The sequence below is a fragment of the Xiphophorus couchianus genome, chromosome 4 (genome assembly GCF_001444195.1).
Source record: "Xiphophorus couchianus chromosome 4, X_couchianus-1.0, whole genome shotgun sequence".
Taxonomy (NCBI): domain Eukaryota; kingdom Metazoa; phylum Chordata; class Actinopteri; order Cyprinodontiformes; family Poeciliidae; genus Xiphophorus; species Xiphophorus couchianus.
This window is the reverse complement of record NC_040231.1, coordinates 31,016,020-31,040,494: the sequence shown is the minus strand read 5'-3', so window position 1 is coordinate 31,040,494 and position 24,475 is coordinate 31,016,020. Positions and strand designations below refer to the sequence as shown.

The 24,475-nt window shown below is 41.3% G+C and overlaps 1 protein-coding gene across 2 annotated transcripts in view; it reads left to right on the top strand.

Annotated features, from left to right (window-relative positions):
- Window positions 1-655: 655 nt before the first annotated feature.
- The window catches only part of adamts18 (ADAM metallopeptidase with thrombospondin type 1 motif, 18), a 60,063-nt gene continuing 36,243 nt past the window's right edge, over window positions 656-24,475 (top strand). Inside the window, exons 1-6 of one of the 2 annotated variants that reach the window (XM_028015887.1) lie at window positions 656-1,114; window positions 1,415-1,496; window positions 2,933-3,246; window positions 21,969-22,230; window positions 22,966-23,180; window positions 24,312-24,395. In XM_028015887.1, coding sequence (XP_027871688.1) covers window positions 1,013-1,114; window positions 1,415-1,496; window positions 2,933-3,246; window positions 21,969-22,230; window positions 22,966-23,180; window positions 24,312-24,395 — 1,059 coding nt within the window. In that variant the 5' untranslated portion in view covers window positions 656-1,012. Of the gene's footprint in view, window positions 1,115-1,414; window positions 1,497-2,932; window positions 3,247-21,968; window positions 22,235-22,965; window positions 23,181-24,311; window positions 24,396-24,475 lie in introns of those variants that run through there. The other variant, XM_028015888.1, reaches the window with a different exon arrangement.

Sequence of the window (24,475 nt, the reverse complement as noted above, 5' to 3'; positions counted from 1 at the left end):
GTTAAAAATTTCCTGGATATTCTGGTTTCTACCAGATCTTATTTTATCTTCCTTTTCACTATTATCTGGTTTATATTGTTTTTAGATATTTTTGTATTCGGTTGGCTGTATATTGTTACTGTGCTGCTGTGAATTTCACCACTGTGGGATTAAAAAAGACTATTATTTTCTTGATAGCACTTTTATTTGATATATTATAGAATTAATAATGCAGTTCTGTACTTTCTGACTACTAGACTAAGTACAATATTATTTATTTATTTTAGTAACATCCTGAACGAAAAAGCATAGGATAAATTCTTCTTGTTTACGCGGTGGGATGTCTGGACTTCCGTCCATCGCCTTCATGGTTCTAGTTTAATATCTACTTCATGTTCCAGAAATACAAACGTTCGAATTAGTGAATTAGTTTTCGGAAAATGTCACAGTAACTTCCGTATTATTAGACGAGGTGAAACATTTACAATAACCTTATAACGAGAACGTAAATCACACGAATTTCCTCAACTTGATTCAGCGTCTAAAAAGTAGGGAAAAAGGAGCCCTTGAAGTAATTATCCTCTCATTTAGCGTTCGAAACAGACATTTCCGAGCTGCCTCTGAACGCAGCGTTAAGAGTTTGTCGTTGCCATGAGGAGAATCTCTTTCCTTTTCATCTTCGCGAGGCAGAAGGATACTGCGAGCTGATTGGCTGCCTGCAGCTGACTTATGGCTCATCCAGCACACCGAACTGAGCGCAGCTCTCAGTTAGCGCCTCTCCCCTTGATAACCCGCGCTATTGCGGTCCGCTCCTCATCAAAACACACACACTCTCACTACCAACACACACACACGCCCTCATGAGCGCTCCAGACCGGCCGCTACAGCCAGCTGACTTCACCTGAAAGCTCAGAGCGGAGCGAAGCCACCAAACAATGCGAGTTTACTGCATTATGCGCTGCCGCAGGTTGTTGTTGCTTTTGCGCTTTTTTCGGAGGTAACCTCGGAGGTGTCCGCTCTGCATGCCATCATCATGGACTGCCTGTTTCTACTGATATGGACTTTACCCGTCCCGCCGGTCGGCTGCAGCAGAGTCAAGTTTCTCTCCACCTTCTTGACTTGGAGCATCGTTAAGGCATGTCGGCAAGAGTTATTTTCCTCACCTTTATTCTCAGGACGTGCGAACTTGGAACATAGACAAACAAACATCATTACTATTATTATTTATTTTATTTTATTTCATTTTTCTGCAGCAGCTTCACACTGACTTTCATTCATTGTGTTGAAAAGTGATGCCAAATTAAACTCAAGTGTAAAACTCACATTGCAGCAGGGGAACTTCACTCATCACCTATTTATGGTATCCAGTTTCCAGCTCTGGTCTCAACCTGTTGCTACCTGTCCACTGATGGCTTTTTCTCTCCTCTTTTTGCAGACTCTGCACATTTATTGCACACACGCCTCCCACTCTGCTACGGCCAGCTACTCTTCCAGCCATAGCCACGGATTAAATTATGGTGAGTGCTTGTCTTTTGGCATCTCTGGATGTTGTGTCCCAGCTGGCACTGTTCCACGGTTGTAGAGCAAATGGGAATGAAGCGACGGGTACAGCTGGCTTCAGTGGTGGCAAAGAGAAAGTCTGAAGTGAAAACAAGCTTATTGTCTGGGTGACATCCCAGCTGCTTGTGCAATAAAAATTCAGCAACCCCCTGTTAAGATACGTTATGTCTCCATTGCTCCATTCAGTCTGAGAGGCAGTTGGTGCAAAACCCATGTAAGGATTCTCTTTTCTGGGAATCCTTACATCTGCTTTGTAAAAACTGTGCAGACGATTTGCACACTCTGACTTAGTCCCAAGCACGCAGTGTTGAAGGATTTACCCCAAAGAGATAGAAAACAATAAAAAATGTGCTTGCGTATCTATGTGCTGCATGGACTGTGTGGTTTACAGGAGACAATTCACACACCTTGAGTTTTGTCTAGTCAGAATGTGTTTGATTGGGATTTTATCTGAACTGGAAGGAAAAGTAAAAATCAGGAAAGTGAAGTGAAAATTTGTATCCCTCACCTCTCAGGCTTTACACAGGTGCAAGGGTTTTGGTGTGTGTCTCTATCACCTTTGCAGTTTCAAGTAGGGTTGCATTGGCTGATAACCAATCTTAAAAAAAAAAACAACTCACCTCCTGAATGTGATTTTGTCCGATACTTTTTTGGTCTCAAAAGTTGCTAAATTTAGAGACCAAATTGCAAATTTGGCAACAATGGGGTGACTGTTGTTAACTGCGCATGCAACAAGGTGGGCGGGTCTGTCAGTCAATCCTCTCTCATGGCAGAGCAAAAGGGGACAGTGGCTGATTTTCAGACCTTTGCGGATGTAGATAGGAACGGTGGATAAGATCGGTCTCTCATGTCAGTGTCAGCTGATCGCTGACTTCACCAAATTAAGGAAATTAGTGATTTGCACCTCTAATCTCAAGTCTTTGTTGGCCTCCAGCATTTTTTTCTTTTCTTATCAACTCCAACCAGTTTTTCTTGCCAAAGACAGGCACCCTCACAACATGATATGGCCAGCATCATGTTTTCTCATGGAGATGATCGCAAAACACCTTACTCCAAGTTCGGTGTCTGCCCCTCATGGCTTGTGACAAACTGCAAACATCACCTCTTACTGGTTCAGATTTGTGGAATGGAGACTTATAGTTCACCAGTATACAGACTCTTCCACCTGAGCTCTTGAGGATCTCTGCAGCTCCTCAAGAGTTGTGTGATCATTGGTGATGGGTGCCAGGCAGCCCATCCTGCTTCCCTTCAAGGAAAAGCTGGTGTAGACGATGGATGGATGAAAACCTGTGTATAATTTTCATGCCATTTAGCAATTATGTGCTACTTTGTGTTTGTTGCATGACTGCATACTCCTGTGGATCTCTTTGACTTGTCCATCCCTTTCCTTCAGACTACGTGTTTGTAACACCAGTGGAGGTGGACTCTGATGGCACATATCTGACGCACGATGTCACCAGGAGAGGCCGTCGCAGCAGGAGGTCCCTGTCTCTTTCCTTGCACTATCGGCTGTCTGCCTTTGGGCAGGACATGTACCTGGACCTGCTTCCGTCCTCTGTGGTCGGTCCGGGGTTCACCGTGCAGACGGTCAGATCGGACGGCATCTCCACGGTGATAGGCGATGAGGGGCTCCACCACTGTTTGTATCAGGGATTTATTCGCAACGTGTCAGCCTCCTTGGCCGCCATATCAACATGTTCCGGACTGGTAAGTGGACTCCTCTGAGCTGTGGTAAAAGTTGCTGAGATGAAAAACTCCATTGTGCGGTTCCCACTCCATGGGGAACCGCACAACCGCCCTCTCCCCAAAAAAGATACAGTAGTACAGTATTTTATGTTAATGTTTATTTTAAGTTTTAATATTGTCACTGATGGTATTTAGGAATTAGAGAACAGCTGTTTGGGTTTTTTAAATACTTTGTGGACACTTTTCTCTAGGTCAAGGTCATTGACTTGACTTCCTAAGACATACTGTCTTCTACTACTATTTGTACACATGTCAAAGTACCAATCTTAAGTAATGTAAACATAATGTAAACTGGAACGTTCATCAATGTATTGGTGAGAGGTCATTGAGCGAGAGGTACACCTTTTTGCTGCAAGGCAACAGTGCTAACAAGCAGGTGTGCACTGATCACTTATCAGTGCCAATTTCCTTAATTCTGGGAGATCAGTGATTGGCCGATAATTGCATTGCTATCCCCTGACAAAGGTCTAAAAATCAGCCTCTGTTCTCTTCTCCTCTCCTGTAAGAGAGGTTTGAGTGACGGACCAGCCGACCAGGTCGTGTCTGCACATTTGCAGTTAATAGTCACTCCAATATTGCCAATTCAGCAACTTTCTTGTTATATTTAGCAACATTTCAGACAAAAAAAAAGTTGGTATCAACCAAAATTGGCCAGATCGGCCAGAAAACTGCAATCGGCGCACTCCTACTTCCAGCTGCTCCAAAGTGCACGCCAGGAATTTAAACATCATAAATCATTTTAACATGTTTTTTTTTTTTTTTTTACATAGTATGGCATTCAGCCAGTACAATTCAGCTGAAGACCAAACACATGGAAACAGTGCAATAACCGAAGTGTGCACACCCTTAATTTAAAACTCTGTTGAAGCCCCTCTTGTTGGTTTCCCACATCACCATTCTTACTTGACAATATGTGACCACTTTACCTCGCAAGTTCTTTTGAGATCAATCCCGATTGTGATGACATCTCTTGTCCAGAGTCCTTCCCAGGTCACTTTACAGGCTTACTATCTAATTTAGTTCTGGACTGTGGGTTTTGTGTGCTTTGTCTCAATGATGCTGAAAAATGAAACTCCTCTATATCTTCACTTTTTTTAGCTGACACCTGAAGGTTTTTGGGGATTTTAAAGAATATTTTTGCTCAAGTGGTCTTTATTTTGATTGTGAATCAAGACTAAAGTGGCTTTGTGGGAGAGGGGAAAGACGTGGAAAAGGTCAATGGGCCGGGAATCGAATGGTTGACGGTTGCAAAGAGTACTGAGGCCTCTGTGTACGGGTCGCAGGCTTCAGCCTTGTACCACCTCTACTCTCAGCTTGGGTCAGAACTTAATGGTGTTTGTAAAACAAACCAAAAACAGAAAATGTTTTTGAGTCAGGTTTACATTTTTTGGAAGATTCTGGGAGGTTTTAGCTAGACTTGGGTGTTTTCTATGAAAAAAAGACGCGTCTCTTACGACCCTACTTTTTAGCCGAGGCATGTGAAGAATCCAGGAGAATGAAAATTTCTTCACCTCCTTCAACACTGTTAGTAGTGTTTCTGATCACAGTCTAACCTCCATTTTTATAATGTTATTCTGATGTCTCGTTTTTTTTCTCCAACTATTGTCGATATAAATAATGCTGGGGGTTTTGTACTCTTCTCCTGACTGATACTTTTGTACATCATTGTTTTGATCCTTTGCAATCCATAGTTTTAGTTTTCCTACCTTTTGAAGGGTGAGTGTTTTTCAGTACATCATGTAAACTGGTTGATCATATTCTGATTTTATAGACGTTACCTAAGAATTAAGAGCATTCTACATCCTAGATTTTTGCTCTAAGTTGTTGCTTTACACACCAAGAGCCTCCTCCTTCTCTCTGATATATTCAGACTCTTCGAAATCAAGACATCTACTTCCCCTTAAACCACAGAGACTCTGTAATTACAAGATCCTCGGCTTTCATTTGTGGTTTACGAGGTGCCGGCAGAGCTTCACACATTCCTTGACACATCCCACACCAGCCTCAACCAGATGGACCAGTCAGAGCGCCATAAAAGTTCTTCCTCCATTTTTCATCCAGCCTCCACAGATCCTCTCACCCCCTGCCTCTCTTCCTCCTCCTGCTCTGCTCTTTCTGTCCTCAGTTTGCCCTCCCTCTACGTCTCCCCCTCGTTCGCAGCAATTAAAGCCGGGGTGACGTTTGAGTCGCCTGGTTGGCACTGCTAATCTTCGCATTGTCCCTTTCATTTGGTTTGCTTCCACTCACAGTAAAACACCACTGACCCGTTCCATTACGGCGATGCGAGGACACATCCAGACGGGGTTGTGATTGGGTTTGAATGGGCCGGAATGATTGTTTTGATCTGGGAGCCATCTGTATTAGACGTGGGCTGGTACAGGATCTTCAGCATCTGCCAACCTAGGATAAACACTAGGCACGCACCGATCCGCTTTTTTCACTTGTTTTTTCACATATCTGAGGTTTAGCACTGGCTGATGCCGATCCAATAGAATAAAACAGCACTAAATTGACTTAAAATGTTTCTTTTTTTTAAACACACACATACATTACAAATTTATTTGATAACTCTGCACCAGTACAGCCTTTAAATACACCAATATCTTCACAGGTTTGGTCAAACATGTAAAAACAACAAAGCTTTAATTTGTTCATTCAGTGCAATTAGGAGTATAACGGCCAATGTAAAAAGAATAATAGAGAAAATGAAACTGACAGAAGCGACTAACTTGGTCAAACATGTAGGAATAAGCTGCAAAAAACCTTTCAAATGGTTCACAAAGTGCAATTAGGATTTCTACATACAATGTAAAATAAAAGATAAAGCACGATGTCGCTAACAGCACAAAGCATAGAATTAGACTCAATAGATCTGCCCGTATGGATTGGGCATGGTCTAGAATTATTTTCAATATCAGGGATAATACCGATACTTATATCGGATCGGTTTATCTGTAATTAAAATATCCACAATTTCTGTGTATCACAGTAAAAATGTATCTTCAAAACACATATACCAATAACAGTATGGAGGCTACTAAAATAATTTAAAATGTTGATTATTACTAGGGGTGCACCGACAGGGTGCCCCCCTAGTACTTACATAACCGATACTTACATGAGACACTGATCTTGTCCTCCTCCTTAAAGGTTTTGAAATCAGCCACCGTCCCCTTTGGCTCTGCCATGAGAAAGGGCTGACTGACAGACCCGACAACCAGGCCCCGTCCTCGGTTAACAGCAGTCAACCCACTGCTGCCAACTTAGTGACTTCGTCTGCACATTTACTTTTCAGACACAAAATTGGTATTGGTCAAAATCTGATTCAGCAGGTCAGGCTTTTTAAAGATCAGATTAGAAAGCTGCAATCGGTTCACTTCTAACTATTACGGTTAAACATTTATTTAGTGTTTTTTTTTTTATGCATATGCTAAACAAAATACCCAAATCATCGTGCTGGCCTTAATATGTATGAATAGACCAAAAGGGTTCCTTGCTAGTGAGGGAATAGTTTTGTCAAATTCTTTCAGCCAGCTGACCAGCAGCATGAAGCAACATGTAGAGGAGGGTCAACACTATTTCCTACTTTGTACTTCTAGTCCCTTCACAATGTCTCTGCTCTCCAATAAAAGGACTTTGAACTATAGAAATAAGAGCATGGAAACTTTGGGCAGTTTTGAACCATTAACGTTTTCAACCCACCTTTATAGTGAGTTACCCCATTTCTGCCAGCTTGGCAACTTTGTTGCTATATCTTGAAAAATTGGTGTCGGACATGTTTGGAATCGGGCTTTTTAAAGATCGGTTAAATTAAACCTCAGTTTGTGCACCATTACTTGAGACTGTGGCGGAGGTTCTTTAAATCTGCAATAACGATAGAGACGTACCCCAAAACCCTTGCACTTGTACAATGGTTCCACGTGCCCAAATCTGTAGATGACTCACGTCACTATTTTGTTTTAAAAACAATTTTAACCAAATAGAACGAAATGCTTTCTCTGAACTCTCCATCTCTGTCTCTAGTGATGGGATTTGGGAAACTGCAGCCGTTTAACCCCGTTACATCCAGCCTTCTGCTTGGGGTATTTTATTAAGTACAAATGAGGGAAGGAGACATATGAGCCTGCTCCGTGCACTGATGAGTTCAAATAAAGGATTAAGTTGGGATTAAGGCAACACACTGGAAGATAGGCGGTCAGAGAAAGGAGAGATTACTAGCAGAACCCAACAGAGAGAAAAGCAAAGAGTGTGAAAGAGTGAATGAGAGGTGATCCGAGCTGAGCTGTGGTGGGTGAAAGAGAGAGTGAAAGTGTTGTGCGAGAAGAGCGAATTTATTGTCTGGGGTTGAAACTCCCTGGGAGCCTGGACGGTCTCTTTACAGAGAGCGATGAGTCCATCACTTTCTTTACCGAGAGCGGTCGACTCAGTCGGCGTCAAAGGGCAGTGGAGCAGAGGGGAAGGTGTCGAGAAAAGGAGAGTCTCTCTGATCTTCCTTTTTATTGTCTTCTTTCAACAACGAAGAGGAAAGAGGGGCTGAAGCCTGTAATAGGGTCCTGAATCCAGCCCACTTTGTAACAACGGAGGTGTCAGTTCCAGCGACCGCGCCAAGCCGCAGCCAGTGGTTTCATTTAAACAGATGGAAGTTGTTGAAATAAAGACTAGGGCAAGGTGGCATTAAGAGCTCAGCTAGATGGATTGATGACAACGTGGGATTTTCTACTGTAAATCCTCAACGATAGCCGACTGCACTCCTTGTTTTTCACACGCCCCGTCTCTAGGGAGCACCGCACTCACGCCACTCCTCTCAATAAAGTTGTCTTCCTCGGTTTTGTGCGAGAGATAAAAGGATGTCATTGCAGGCGTAATGCTCGTGTGATTTGTAAGAGAAGCGCATGGGGGGTGCTGTCGGTGGGGGTCTCCTTTTTTTCCTTGGGGTCGCCACGCTGCTTGACCCCAATCCTCCCTGCTTGGTTGTTTTGGGGGTTGGTGGGTGTCAACCACACAGGTTCTTACTATGTAGAACAAGTTCAGAGCTGCTCAGCGCTGCAGTAAATGCAGAAAACTGAAGTGATTTACAGCTCCCCTCTGTGCTCCCAGCCCCCCTTGCTGGGGTAGGATTCTTCTGGGGAGACCAGAGCTGATCTGACTCCTGCACTGCCAGGCCCTTCATAAGATCAGAATATATATCTGAGGGACCTTGACTATTCCTACAACACGCTTCTTGAACAAATTTAAAACTTCCTATAAGATGAACATGTCACATGTCAGTCTTCCAACTAAAAACATCCCAGGCTTGGAAACACCCAGCGTCTGACTGTCTGATTGTGGAAGAGCCCACCATGATTCTTAGCTGTGACCTTTTCCCAGGCCCTGACAGGTCAGAGACAGGTTGAGCAGTCAGATCCAGAGTGAGGAAAGCACAAATGAAAGCATTTGTTTTCCGCTTCCACCTCCTGAGCCCTGACATCGATACACCGTGCAAAACATCATCTAATGACTTTTCAATGCACGGCTTCCAGTTGTGAGTCACAGCAGAAAAGGTGGAAGGAACTGTCCAAGGTTGGCCAAGGGTTCCTATTAAACCATCTGTGTTTGAGAGAAATGTTCCTCATTGAACCTGTGTGGGGTTTTTTTAGACATACCCCTATTTACTAGAACCACAGAGCTTCAATTCTTCTGCAACATTCACAAAGCATCAAATGAACTAGCTAGGTCGTATAACTAGTCGTATATTCTTAGTAAGATTATACGACTTACCAAGAGGTGAAGTCGCATATTCACCTCCTTGGCAACCAGGAGGTGGGGATGCAACTGCATCATTCACAAGCCTCACAGTGCGTTACTGAAACACCCAACTGTGGATATGTTTCACCAGCTCTGCCTATCTTTCTTTCAGCCCATGTGTAGCAGATTGTAATGCTCCTTCGTTCATGTCGGTCAGTATGAATTAACTTCAGTCAAAACAAATGCATCATGAAGGAGTGCTGTGGTGGTGCAGGGGCAAATCATAACCCATGTAAGGAGGCCTTAGTGTTCGACAAGGCTGTCGCAAGTTCAACTCCCGGCCTGGTGACTTTTGCCGCAAATGTCCCCTCTCTTATTGCCCACTGTCCTGTCTGACCACTTTTGAATAAAGGCCATTAGAGCCAATAAAACCTTTAACAACAACAAAAAACCTGACTATAAGCCGCCGGACCATCCAAATTGAAAAAAAGTGACTTATAGTCCCAAAAATACGGTAGGGGGCTTGTGAAGGTTGGTTCTTGGTTTTGCTCAATATTAGCCATAGATATCAAAGTAAGTTATATTTATTAGAAAACGGGGCATAAATACTTTTCAAAGGTAGGTAGGTTGGTAGGTAGAGTGTTAAGTGTCATACCGTTCTTATTCAAATACAAATGGCCCCATTTAAGCCCAGCTGTTTGCACATTGCATTAAAATGGATCCTTAGTGATGCGATCTGATTAGCGTCTCCTCATGCAAGTGAAAACACAGCAAGGTCACAGCAGGAGCTGTCAGCTGAGCAACAGTCAGTGGCAGACAAACAGTCTACTGACCTTTCTAAGTTGTTTCCTGCCAAAAAGTCTCAACCAACTTTATTATGTGGCCTCATAGTTGGAGAAGGAAAAAAATTAAAGTTGTCTGTGACTTCACGGATCATAGTGTTAGTGTAAAGGCATGATTATCTTAACACATCAAAAGTCCATCGTGGTAAAACTTCACACACCTGTTCTGTGTATAACTTTGCTGCAAACATAAGCAGTGTGTGTGGGTTGGTGTGCATGAAACACAGCTGGAAGCCTCAAATTCTGACACAGTAAGTTAGGGTGACCGCTGTGGTTAGCCTGCAATTGGCTCCACAAACAAGAACAAGAACAAGAGCATCACACTGCAGAGAAAGTTCACAGAGCGACCTGGTAGCCCACAAGTCCAGTGGTGTTTAAAACACAGACTTTCCCTTTTTATCTCTGACTTATTCCGATAACCCATGAAGCTTTTCATGAATTATTTGTGTCAGCATTCTAATATGTAAAATAAATGCAGGATGTGGAAATATAAATGGTGTAAATGAGCTAATATAATCCTAGTAAGGCCTTTTTTTCTTTTTTTTCAAAGACTGGGAGAACGCCACAAAAGAGACGACCTCTGATGATGTAAGCTAGCATTTCTAGCTGCATGTCAGCTTCATTATTTTGGATCGAAACTTGAGATAAAAGTGTAATTTGAGCCGATGCTGACTTGGTGTTTTCTATGTTTTTAAATCCACTGTTGTATTGTTCAGTTAATTGTTCTAAGGGGCAGTAGGCTAAGAATCTGGTCAGGGATGAAAAGACTGGGATGCCATGAACTGATTGCGGCCCCTTCCCGTACCTCAATTTACTACTTCACTGCGTGCTTGCACACTTGCATGCAAGACAAAAAAAAAAAAAAAAGGCTGCCAAAATAGCCCTCCCTCCTCCATGTCAAGCGCTGGGATCAAACTTGGAGTCTGACGGCCGTCGTTGACACGGTGCCGCGTGTTGTGGCAACCAGCGGTGACTGTTGTAAGAGGAGAGTTCTGAGGGGCTCCCTGTGGTGTGAAGAGAGCCTCTGCTCTTTTCCCAGGACTTGTAATTGATGCTTGATGAGGTTAGAGGCTGCAGAACACAATGCAAAGGGAGCAATCAAGAGCTGAGATCCAGTTGGAGAACTGCTGTTTTGATCACAGCATTTCAGTTTAATTAGGCATTTCAAAACCAGCTCAGGGAAAGGCAGAGAAATGATGATGTGGGCAGAAACAGTCACTCACAAGCTTTGTTTGCACTGCTTGGAGAAAGTATTTATACCCGCACGCGTGTTGTCATCTTACAACAACAAGATTCTGTGCTTTTCACATGGGGTTTCTGTAAATAATAATAATTTTTGTTTATTTCACGTTATCGGGAAACAAATTAACTAACGTTGGTGTTCACTCGCTGCATTGGACCAGGACCGAGCAGAGGGAGTTCAGTGTCGTCCCTTTCCCTGGAGTGAGGGACGAAAGGTTCAACAGGGGAGTTGTGACAAGAAGGCTGCAGGACAAAGTGACGCCATTTTCGCCATGCAGCTGAGGCAACGAGAACTGATTTCAGTATTTCGGCCCTTCCACCAGATTTGTAGAGTGGTAGTTTTCCTGATTTTGCCAGTTTAAGGTAGGGTAGTTTTATTTATATAGCACATTTTCAGCAACAAAGCAGTTCAAAGTGCTTTACTTGAGTTAGAGGAAATACTAACAAAATAAAAGCAAGAGAAAATAAAGTATAGAACTACATATTGGTTCCCCATGTTTATTACATTGTGTCAAACCGGCAACCTTCTGATTGCAGGGCAGACGTCTACCACTGTCACCACCAGGTCCCACGTTGGTCAATCCTATAAAATCCCAGTAAAAACCTTTAAAGTTTGTGGTTGTAACGTGACGAAATGTCAAAAGATGATTCTAGTGTACATATAAGAGCACTTTGTATATTGAATATGTTGATATTGTTTTCGCATTAGATTTTTCAGCAGCGTATTTATTGTGTTTGACACAGGAAACAACAAACGGCACTGGGCGAAAATCGTCGCTACCCGGGTAAAAACCTAACACATGGGATAGCAACGGCGGTTGTGGCAACAAGTTAAATACTTTTCAACTTTACTGTGTCATGCACAAAAATTCACGCACACAAATGTTGTCATGTAAGAATACATTCGTGTTAAACGACACATTCGCGTGTCAGTTGGCCAAAGGAATACAAGCAACTGTGACCTATAGGAAATTAACGGAGAGGGAGTGACGTCGCCTCCCGCTTGTCGTGTCCCTAAGACTGTAGATCTGAATATGCGTTACATTAAAACCTTAAGCATATTTCAAGGAATAGAAGCACAAATGGTGCTTCTTGTGTTTTGGCAACCGACTTCCGATCTTGCAGGTTGTTTCCAAAGGTAAAAAAAACAACAAAAAACCCTCAAGTGACTGATTCCCAGAAAGCTCTCAGGCTATTTGTACCTGTCCACTTTCTCCAAAGGCCAACAAATTGGAATGTCTCCCCGCCTCCATTCACGTCTCCAGGTTGGCCATAATTCCATGACTTGGAGCTTGGGGCTCGGTGATACAGCAGCGGAGTGACCCGGAGCGTTTCCCTGGTGGTCTGGATGCTGACAGTGATGTAGTGACCACCGTAAGATGCCAGCAGGAGAGGAGAGTCAGGCTCTCAGCGTGGAAGGATATGGATGGTGTGTGCATGAAAGGAAGAGAAAAAACACAGTGTTTGTGTTGTGTGTGGGGGTGTGTGCGTGTGTGTACTTCTGTGTACTTTTTTTAGCATGTGCAAAGTCTTTCTCACACAAGATTAATGGCCACCGTTGAAGTGTTCAAGTGGATGCTGTAGCTTTAACAAACAGTCCTCATACATCAAATCTGACCCACTAGTGTCACTTTAACACTCAACAGAGTGTTGCTGTTGGAAGATAGTGAAATGGCAAAACTGACCAGAAGTTTGGTATATTTTTTAAAAACTTTTATTAAAATTAAAATATATTAAAATATATGCCTATTTTACAAAAATAAAACATTGGGTATTTAATCTTAACTGTGATGGTTTCTTACTGGAGGCACTCCAAAGACCAAAACTCTTAATTCAGCTGTGAAAGGAATCCTCTGAAGAAGTAGTGCAGAAATTATTAACAATATTAGGAGAGTGCACATTATGAATTTTAGACATTGTAAATAGGTCTGTTGTAAACATTGTAAGTGCTGTTGTAAACAATTATTTTAGTAATCAAGTAACGTATCAATTATTCCGATGATTAATAGAGCAGAAAATTTCATAAAATATTGGTAAATCATCCCAGAACAGCAGTATATATAGTGGCTATAGATATTGGCCCAAATTGTCATATCTGCCCATCTCTAACAATTATACTTCTGTAGCCTAGAAAATTAACCTTTAAGAAAAGTAGCTCATTTTTTTGAACGCGATCAAAAATAATACAAAAATCTGAAATTGTATTAAATTGTAAAAATAGAAATAATAAAGCAGCAGGCTCACAAAGACACATAAAAATGTGTAGACGTTTTAGTTTACGTATTCATCTTCAGTCAGTTGTAATGAATTCTCACTTTGTCCTGCCATTTATAGCTTTCGTGTCCATGTGAGTGATGGGATCTTTGGCACCTTTGTCATACACAGAAACACGTATACCAGCTGCACACACCACGATGTGCTTCGTCACTCATTTGTTGCAACCAGGATGGTAGGAAGTCTATTTTCCTGTTCGTCCTTAAAGCCACACTTGCACTAACCACCTGCTACAGCGACTCACAGTTTTCAGTGTGTCTATATGTGTTTCCGCTCTACCTGTATAAATAAACCTGTTGTGCGCTTCGCCACTGTTCGCTCCGAAGCACCCAGTAGGCCGCATCTGCAGAGTAGGTCCAATTATAGAAAGGCTGTCATATTCTATGCATCACACCAGTCAATTTAAGGATGCTTGTTGGTCCCCACAAAAAATGATGAAAAGAGGACATTTGATTATTCTATGTTGTGCTAGTCGCACTTAGCAGTTTTCAACAACTCATTGTCGAAAATGAGCGCGTAGCGCAGCACATGAATTGCTACAGCGTTAAATGTGCGAGAAAAACAATTTGCTTGCCAACTTAGCAGCATTAACAATACGTTCAGTGCAGAAATAAGACAGGCCAGCCCAAAAAAGAATAATTGTCAGTCAGCAGGCACGTGATTATCTAAATGTACCGTGAAGAGAAGACTAGAAGGGGAAACAAAAGATTGACCGCAAAGAGCAAAACCATTCATAAAGCCCGGGAATAGAAAGGACAGCATGGGATTCCAAAATGACACCCCAGCTCTTGTAAAGCTGCACATCCTGATTTAAGGCGCATTTCCGCTGGAGGAACCTTTTTCACGAACCAGAATGGTTTTTACCACCCAGGGTAGAAATTTGTTCCAGAAAATTGCCCTGGTTGGGTTGTAGTATTTTTGGATGGCATCAGTTGGAGGAACGGTTCTAAACATTTTCAACTGTTTGAATTGATCCAGGTTTATCATTCATTCATATTCATTTAAAACAGTTCACAGCTAACATTTTCTTTTTATTTTAACTGTATTATAGTTTGGCTTCATTGTATAATCGCTGTGAAATGTACACAAATTTATGGCTAAAACACACAATTTAATCTCCGACAGGTCAAAAAATGTTCTACATGACAAAGGTCTATTTTCCAGGAACTTCAAAATCCAAATATTTCCATGTTTACATGATGACCTGCTGTTAGGCAGTTATCTTCTCCAGAAAAACGTCTCGGGTTTTTTGGCTTTGCCTTTCAAAACCTGTGATTTGTGACTCAGGGATGCAGCCTTGGCAGAGGAACAGCATGTTACGGTCACACACACCTCTTTTGTGAATGTGTGTGTGTATTTTATCTGTTTTTGAATTTAATTACTTTGAATTAGGGCTCCAACTACTGGTTAATTTTGCAAGAGTAAGCGTGCAGGAGAAGAGAGGTGATCTCTGCTGGCTTGGAAATAGGAGGAATAGGAAGGTTTGCTAAACGCCTCGCGCAGAACATTCATATGCTGGAACACACGGCGAACTTGGACCAGTTACTTTAAAGCAACTGGATTATTTGACTTAAACCAGAATTGAAGATGAGTTATTTCTATATACATAGATCTGTTTATTACCATTCAGGGATTTGGAGGTTATAGATGTCCAACTCCAACCCTTCATCTTCGGACCCTTCCTCCACAGGGACGTTGGGAGTCATTGCTGCCTCCTGATTAATAAGGCTCAATAAAAATAGGGTTGCAGTCCTTCAGTAGAACCAGCTCCCTGTTCTTCATCATCACTCCACCCTAGCATCTTCTTCCAAAAGTGCAGACAAATCGCTCAAATCTTCCCTGAAATCGCTCTCAACTTCCTCTGCTTCTGTGTATTCAGCCTTGGTCGTTTAGGTTTTGACTTACCCTGATTACCTCACAAGATGGCGCTGGCATTTGACCCAATTACTTCATATAAAAACTGCAATACTCTGCGATGCCTCGGAACTGATATTCATTATCCAAAGATTTTTGTGTGCACAGAATGAAAGCACAGCAGTTCATCGTTTTTAATCACGCAAGTGGCTTTATCGTGTGAGTGACAATTTAAGTCGTCGTGATCTTGACAGGGGTTGTCTATAAATGTCTTTCTTTAATCAGGTGATTAGAAACTGTGCCGCTGAAGCTTAGCTGCCCAGCTATTTTAGCATGAATGCCACATTGTGTGCCGCATGGGAAGGTCTGTGTCCTGCCCTGTCATTTCAGCTTTGCTCTTGTCTCGTTCTGATCCAAGATCCAAAATTAACATCTCTTCTTTACCCGATTTCTACCCTGTTTTAAAGACACGTCACTGACATAAGCAAACTGTAATTACTCCAACTATGACTCCATTGAGTATGCTAGATGCCTGAGGGGCCTCCTTTGCTCCCGTATGATTTCCCCCCCCGCCCCACCTCTCCCTCTTCTTCTTCTTCTTCTTCTTCTTCTTCTTCACCACACACTGTGCTCATGTGGTCTCCGCTGAGCTGGAGTGCAGATGTGCTTCAGAGCTCGGTAATCACCAGCTTGGGGCTTCTCACTGCTCGGCCCCAGTCTTTAACAGCATGTAAGCACTTAGTCATTTGCCTCGTAATATTATGGTAGGAAGCCCTTAGAAGAGACTAGTTTATACAGTTATACAGACACAAGCTCGGCTGAAATGGTTGCACTGCCAAGCAAAAGCTTTTAGCAGCTTGCAACAATTTTAGCGAAAAACAAAGGAAAAGCCGTTTTAAAAATAAAATAAAATACAATTTCCAGAGAGCTTTTCCAAACAGGAAGTTTTCCTCTCTAACCTCTTATCTCACCATGTGCGATGGTGAATATGTGACAGGAAGTAAAAAGGTGTTCAGCTAACACAGTTAGCCCTTTAATTTTGCTAAGTCCTACCCAGTGTTAATGTCAGGAGATAACCAGAGGTCTTTTCTGGTGACATTACATGATAGTCTTTTAACAAGGGCACCTGGGAGACTCTATATGCAATCTACTCTTCTTGTAATTATCAAACATATAAACTGCCACCTTAAATGTGCATATCTATGATAATTCTGCAAAGCATTTAAGATAAAGCAATGCTATCGCCTCCTGGTTGCTGACATTCTTAAAAGGTGGGATACATCTCTCAAATTAAATGGAAAATGTAATTTATTTCAGTAACACAAGTAAAATTACATAGAATAATTACATACATGGATGTTTTCAAGGTTTTATTTTTGTCTACTATGATGGTTTTCCACTTACAGCTAATAAAAATATGACATTTAAGATTTGAATATTATGTCAGATCAATGAAAAAACATGTTTAATGCAGAAATGTGGGCTTATGTGGAATTATGTTTTGCACTGAAGTTATTTTCTAAAGATACTTTTAATCTTAAAAACAAGCCTAATTTGGGATGCATATTCAAATTCATTAAATATTTCTGTGGATGTGGAAGAAGGCACTTTGATGAGGTAAGAGTTATCTCCATTTTCTGGATGGAAAACAAGCTCAAGACCCAGCAACACTGTCCAGTAATCTAGAGTCACGGTGGAAAAGTAAAGAAAAGAGTCTGGAAAATGTGGCTTAGTCCTAGTTGACTCCATTTCAATCATCAGCAACTGAATCCCGTTTTTCTAATCAGTCCCTCCAGGATTTTGTGATAGTTTTTGTGTTTGTTTTTTTTTTATTTTTTAAACAAAACTCAGATTTCTTGGTGCTGCACTAGGAATATTTCCAAGGAATTTTGCATGTTTTTTGTATGACGGTAAACGTGACTTTTTATTATTCGCCAATGGATCACAGACTACTACATGTGGCTGAGGCAGCAGTGTAGTAGAAATAAGAAACATTGCCACCTGCAGGCGGGAGTTATCATCACTGTTTATGAAGTGATGTGATCTGCTGATTTTGCATTCATTTCTCTCGCCAGAAACTGGGGGGACTGATAAATGAGTGTGAGTGGCTGTAATTCTGTGCCTCATACCTGATGACTTGATGTCTGCTTTGGCGTTTTGTCGACATTTTTCAAGACTGAATCAAATGTAATTGTTTTTCAAGAGTCTCAAAGGAATTCCCAGAAAGTTGTCAGTTTAATGTTTAGACGGCACCGCCAAGACACTTTAAACCCAGTGTAGTTGTCATGCCAGGCCACTATATGGCACTGTGATTTTAACAAGTCGTTGAAATGCTCATGTGCTTTTCACCTATAGCTCGCTCCTCACTAGCTTTAAGCTAATTTAGAAAACAGTAACCCATCTCCATGTGTATTCCTTATTAGAAGTTGTGTTAAACTGAACCGATTAAGTTAGCTTGATGCTAGCCGCCAGTGTTTTGGTTGTTATCTGCAATCGTGGGTTCTGGACAAGTGCAGTTTCGCACCTGTGTAGTACTTCACACCTCTGTTAAAGAAAACCTACACTCTGAAACCTGGTTTCAAAAAGTGAAACTGTAACAACAACAAAAATCGAGTAATTGTGTAAACGGGGCCTAGAGCTCAGGAAAAGTTATGAGAGGACTTCGCAATGATGGGAAAAATGTGAAGAAAATGTTGGTCTATCATAAAATCCACCTACATATATAACAAAAAAAAAACTGTTAAAGGTTTAAAAAGCTCAATGACCAATATGGCATTATTTTATTACTTTTGCTGCTGTGGGAGTTGGACCCAGTTTGAACTCGTCCATGTGGCACGGCTGGGGAACTCCCGCTGAAGCGAAGGAGACGAAGAAGAAAAACCACTGATACACAAATCTGTTTTCAGTTTTTGAGCTTTCATTCAGAGCAAATCAGATGAATATTTATTGCCACGCAGGCCTGTGACGGGGAGCGCTCGGTGTTTTGCCGGAGCTGTTATCGAGTCGACGAACTATATCGCTGCATTTCAAACACGAGCGTCCAAACAAACAGAAATCCGAAGATTAGGGATAAAACATGACGGGAAGCAGACCGCCCAGGCAAAGGACAGAGCAAACCGGGTGACGACTGACCGAACGTGAGGTCGGTCAGTCACACCAACAGGTTACAGGTGTGCAGGGAAACAGAACAGAGGAGAATCCATGCATCTGGATTCTGCTCACCTAAATACTGACGACACAAAACACTCACTTCGGTATTCACTGGAACACAAAAACAAATGCTGACAAAAGGACTTTTAATCCAGACACACACATGCTCACACGCTTTAACAAAGCTCCCATCTAACTGTTTGCTGCAGATGGGATTGATTTCCTGTCATTATCATCACAGAGCTTTCCATCTGCTCGCTGCTGGGAAAGGAGAGCGGGGAGACGTGGTAGACGGGCAGACATGTTAGCGATGCGGCTTTTAGTACTGGATGGTTGTGCTTCAGGTGGGTCAATAATAAAACCTTTGAGTGATGGGAAATGAGAGGCAGCGCCAAAGGAATATGTAATTACACCGTGGCTGCAAAACGGAGTAAAAAGTCTCATCAGCCATTTATGTTAGTCTCTTAATGGATTCACTGCTAAGGAAGAAAAAGAAGGAAAAAAAAGAGTTCATTGTTTCCTTGTGGACTACATGGACCTTACCAGAGGGGCCGCTTTTCATTGGCTGATGCCCATTCTACGTGGTCACGTGTCTGGCAGAAGGAACTGTTGGAGTACAATGCTGCAAAAAAAGTATTTACACCCGTGCAGAATACTGGAGGGGCGCGACTAATGGTTATTTTATCAATCGATTATTCTGACAATTAATCGGACAAAAAAAAGGCACATTCTGCAGAATTTTCTTAGACGATATTAGAAATACGTTAAAAGGAATGCAAATTAATCTATTCTTTTTTTTTTACATCAGAAAATAAACATTTCCTTAAATAAAATACAATAACACAGCATTCCTCTGGGGAACGCTTGATGATTTGTAAAAGAAAAAAAGATGCATCTGCAGCTAAAAAATAACTTATGAAAAGCTCAGCACTTCCTGCTTGATTTAACAGCAATATAATGCAGGGCTGATTTATTGATTAGTTTTTGATTAACAAGTTAATAATTAGATCTCAAAAACTGCTTAAAAGGAGATTTTCTTTTTTTCTTTTTTTTTACAGAATTTGAACGAGGTGATGATAAAACTGTGCCACTTTAGGAGTTTTGGGTAAAACATATTTGCAGACAGGTTTTTAAATTTTCATCTTAAATGCAAAATGTATAAATTTCTTTTGTACCGTTTTGTCTAAAGTACTTGTCTGAGTATGTTGTTCTTTAATCAAATGGTCTGTGAACTCCACTTAACAATTAATCAATTACTTAGTTGACAACTATTTCAATATTCGATTCATCACAATAAATATGATTAATTGTTTCAATTGTTAACTCAAAAAGAAGTTTTAAAAACACTTATTTAATTTATTAAGAAAGTAAATCTGTCTGAATAAACCAGGCCCTATGTAGAGATATAATTAGTCCCTGTTTTAAATCAAGAATTTAGTCTGATTAACTCCTTTCTTGGTTCAGCTGCACCAGCCACACTCAGGCTTATTTACTGTCTGGCATGAATTACAAAACCATGTAAAAAGTAAAAAGAAACACATTCTGCCCCAGTTTATAAAAATTCAGGTGAGAAAGTCCCTAACATCCATCAGTCTTGAAAAGGTTACAGAGGTTACTCCAAAGGTTCCTGAGATAAAACCAGGAATACCAAAAGAACCCCAAAGCACTGGAGAACTAGCACTTAGCATGGAAAAAAGTCAGAATGATTAAAAAAAAAGGTATTCATGGAGAAGCTCTAAGTTCCAAAAGGTCAATATCAAGTTCATGGGATTTCTTCTGTTGTAGGAAGCTCTAGTCATCTTTATTTGCCAATGACATTTCCTTACTTTGAGACCACACCTAATGGCTGAAGCTCGAGATTCTTCACATAAAGAGAGTTTGAATACAGCCAATCACTGACAGGATAGAAGACTTGACAACCAATGGACCTAGCAAGTAACATCATGGAAAAACTTCATACTGAGTCATCAAGGATTGGTGCAATCAACAGATTTCTAAGGAATTGAATGAATGGATGGATGGATGGATGGATGGAGATGGGTGGATGGAGTGATGGATGGAAGGATGGATGGAGTGATGGCAGTCTGCCATATACCCAGGCAGTGTTTTGACAACAAGAGCCTCACCATGGCTTCCCTTTTGTCCTGCCTAAGTTTATTTTGTCACCTGCTAGTCTAAGGGTAATGGGGTCAGTTCAACTGGAGCATAGAGCTCTTTCACACAAACACACACATACATATACACAGTCCAGGACATGATACTCACACACACCACTCACAAATGGGTCAGTGGGTGCATGGCCAGGAGCCTGAATGTGTGTCGACTGCAGCGCTACATTGTGTACGTTTGTTGAGGTGAATTAGGTAAACGCCTGTGATCAGGTGGAATGTTTAAGACTCAGCTGGACATTCTCTTCAGAGGACAGGTTTGGGAGACCTGACTGGGTGCGTTTCTGTTACAGATGTGCGCAAAACTGTCGCTATTCTACTGATGGCAAAAAAAAAACAATTTCTCAATTGTAGTATTTCCATTAAATAAGAAATCACACCTGAATGTACACAAGATTTATTCATAATTCAGCCATAGTGCCAGCGCTCATTATGAGCCATCAGAAAAGACGTCTGCATCTTATTGAGACGTTGGAATGTCAAGCTCCTGACACGTAAGTTGTGGCTACTTATGTATGCAGCGTTTTGGGAAAATTGTAGTGAGTAGTGGGTTCAACACTTTCGAATGATGATGCTGTGAGACTTCTGGTGGAGCTGGCTGTGTATTGTCCAAGGAGGCCAGTGGCTACAAATAATCGCGTTGCTGCTGTCTACAATCCGACATGATGTGACAAAACTGTTTCCATTGCAGCTTTGCGAAGTACACCGATTTTGGTGAGGCCGAAAAAACACCTTATCCTAGCTCAAAAACATTTGATCAAAAAACACGAGCTTTTCTTAAATTGGCATGTTTCCAATAAGCAAATGTATTTTTAATTCCAATTAGCGCAATTTTATGCTCGATGGAAACGCAACTAGTGAGTCAAAACAATGAGATATTGGTCAGAAAAGCTAACTCTTCGATTTCAACAAACGTAGAGGAATAACACCTTGGACTTTGGCATGACTGTAGAGACGTTATTTCTTGGTTTGTCTGCAGTTTTGCTGAGAATTAGAAATTGTGGAGCAGGTAGAGTTCCTTGGGTGTCCAAGTCTTTAAAAGACTTGGTAGTTTTGAATAGTCTTTCTTCCTACAAAAAGACGGAATTCAAAGTGTTTGAAACCCTTCACAGGTTGATGAGCAGCAACAATTGCTTCTTGATAGGAAGAACTTGACAGATTAAGTGTTCAAATGAGATGCTAGCGATGGCCTCATTATGCGGTGGATGGATTTTTATTTATTTTTTTTCCCGCTCTACATTTGAGCAGTCTGAACAAAGCTGGGTTCCTGGAAAACAAACATTTGATTACAACCAACCAACCAATCAAACTTTGCTTTTGATTATAACATTGTGTCAGAATCAAAGTTTATGCATTTGATTACAGCCAAACGTGCAAACTTTAAGATTGAGCTAGTTGTGAAATGTGTGCGTGCGTGTGTGTTTTCCAGGCAGGCCTGATCCGGGTCTCTAACGAGGAGTACTTGATCGCTCCGCTACCTCAACATCTGGCCGACCGGCACAACTACAGCGCCCCCTATGGTCATCACCCGCATGTGGTCTACAAGCGCTCCGCAGAGCACGTTGTTCACCGAAGATCGAGCAGCGATGAGAACCCCTACCGCTCCCATCATCAGCACCAAGCGCAGACACACCACGACTACCAACACGGAAAACTGCAGCGGCAACACTTCTGCGGGCGCCGCAAGCAATGTATGTAAGGAAACTTTGTATTCCTTCTGTCCTCAACTGTCCAGCGCGTTTTAGTCGGTGTAATTGCTGTTATTGTGGACAGAGGTCAGGGGTCTGGAAGAGCCTCTCTGGATGTCCCACAATCACTTTTAATAACTTTGGGGGGGGAAAAATAAAGAAACAACAAATGTTTTTAAATATGGATATTATAGCTAATGCATAAATGATCTAATTCAAATTCACAACAGAAAATTCAAATTTTTGTTTGAATTTTCACAACAGAATGACACAAAGTACTAATACCTTTTAGATTTATTGTTCCTGGTTGCTAGGTAAGAAACATGCTTTTCGTTTTCCACACCTACTCTGTATATATGGAACTAAAATCAATAAATTAAACAAAGCACACACAACAGAAACCATAAAGAAATTGGGTTATGATGTCTCTACAAACAAATTACTCAAAAAAGAAATATATATATATAATTTTCAGAATGGAAATGATCTAACTCATTTCACTGTTTTTTACAATATCTAAATTTACAGATTAAGTGACATCTAATGATAACTGCTCACACTGAATTTCTGCAGGGGTGTCATATTAAAGGAGGCTGAACAGAATTCATATTTTTATTTGTAAAATAAATCGGCACCTCTTCCAATTCCCCTCTAATTAATTGACTCTTTGTGTATGCTTCCCTCTGTGTGTGGATCCTCTCCTCTCACTTTTATTCATGTTCATGTTTTACTTCTCAGATGCTCCCCAGCCTCCCGTTGGGGACCTCTTCATCTTGCCGGATGAGTTTGCTGCGCCCGAGGTGGAGGAGCCCAGGCGGGCGAGGAGATCGCCCATCAACTCCAACAGGATGGGAGGTCTGAATGTGGAGACCCTGGTGGTGGCAGACAGGAAGATGCTGGAGAAACACGGCAGGGAGAACGTCACCACCTACGTCCTCACCGTCATGAATATGGTGAGTACTGGAGAGGTGAAAGGATGGGAGGAAATAATAATAGTTAGGTAACACACACAAAGGTTTCCCACCTGCACCTGGCCTTTAACTGGAAGGAGCATCAGTAAGGAAAATGGCCACTAAACAGACAGAGCTAACTCTATGAGAGCTGATGTTTCCTCAGTTCAATTCAATTCAGTAATACTTTGTTTAGCCCAAAGGGAAATTAAATGTGGTAGCTCTTTGGTCACTTGTCCAACATGAAAATTGAAAATGTAAAGTGCTGAAGGAAAAAAAAATGAAACACAATTTAATATAATTTAATATTAAATTGCTTAAAATATAATTTTAAGATAATTTAAAGTTTATCAGCAAAAGTTCTGTATAGTTTGGGCTGTGTGTCCATATAATTGAGCCTCTCAGGAGACCAGAAATGATCATTTTTGAAACCGGGTTAAAATTTCAAAACACTGGTTTTGTGTTCTCATGTGGCCATGCGAGCCTCGCCTTTTTTTTAAACAATAATGTAGTAGCTTTGTCTTTCTCTGTCCATCCCACATGCGCTTCGCTCTCGCAAACGACAGAAATGGCTCCGTTCTGTGTTGTTCGTGTCATTTTACAGCAGTTATACAGTGCCACCTAATGGCCTGGCATGCCTACTACAACATTTTCTGTGGCACCGTAACCTGCCATATTTTCTTAATTGTTTACAAAAATATACAGTCCTCATCTTAATGTGTACAGAGCTTATATGTGCTCCCCCAGGCAATCATGAAGTACCAATTTATGTTCTTATGGGACAACAAACTCAAATGTCCAAGTTAAACTGTTCTATTCCAAAAATGTTTGTCGTAATGGTGTGCCGCAGAAAGCTCCAGATTACAAAAACAATACTTGTTATAATTATAGTTTGAAAGCCCAATATTAGTCTGAATCACACTTTTTCAATACTGGGTGTTTTCTTTGCACTTTTTCCCTATTTCCATTGTCTACGGTCTTATGCTGTAATGCTCTAAAACTTAAAGCATTTCTTCATGTTTCTACTGTAAGAAGCAAATGAACTATGAATGAAAATGAACATAAAACATGAAAATGTGATGGAGATGTCCATGGTTTGATTTTCTGCTGCTGACTATCTCAGTGTTGTTGTAGGTTTCCAGTCTTTTTAAAGATGGCACCATAGGATCTGACATCAACATCGTGGTGGTCAGCTTGCTCCTGCTGGAACACGACGCCGTAAGTGAACCAACGTTGGTTTAAATTTAAATTCCTCCATATTTCACTAGACACCACTAAAAAACTTAGCTACACCCGCT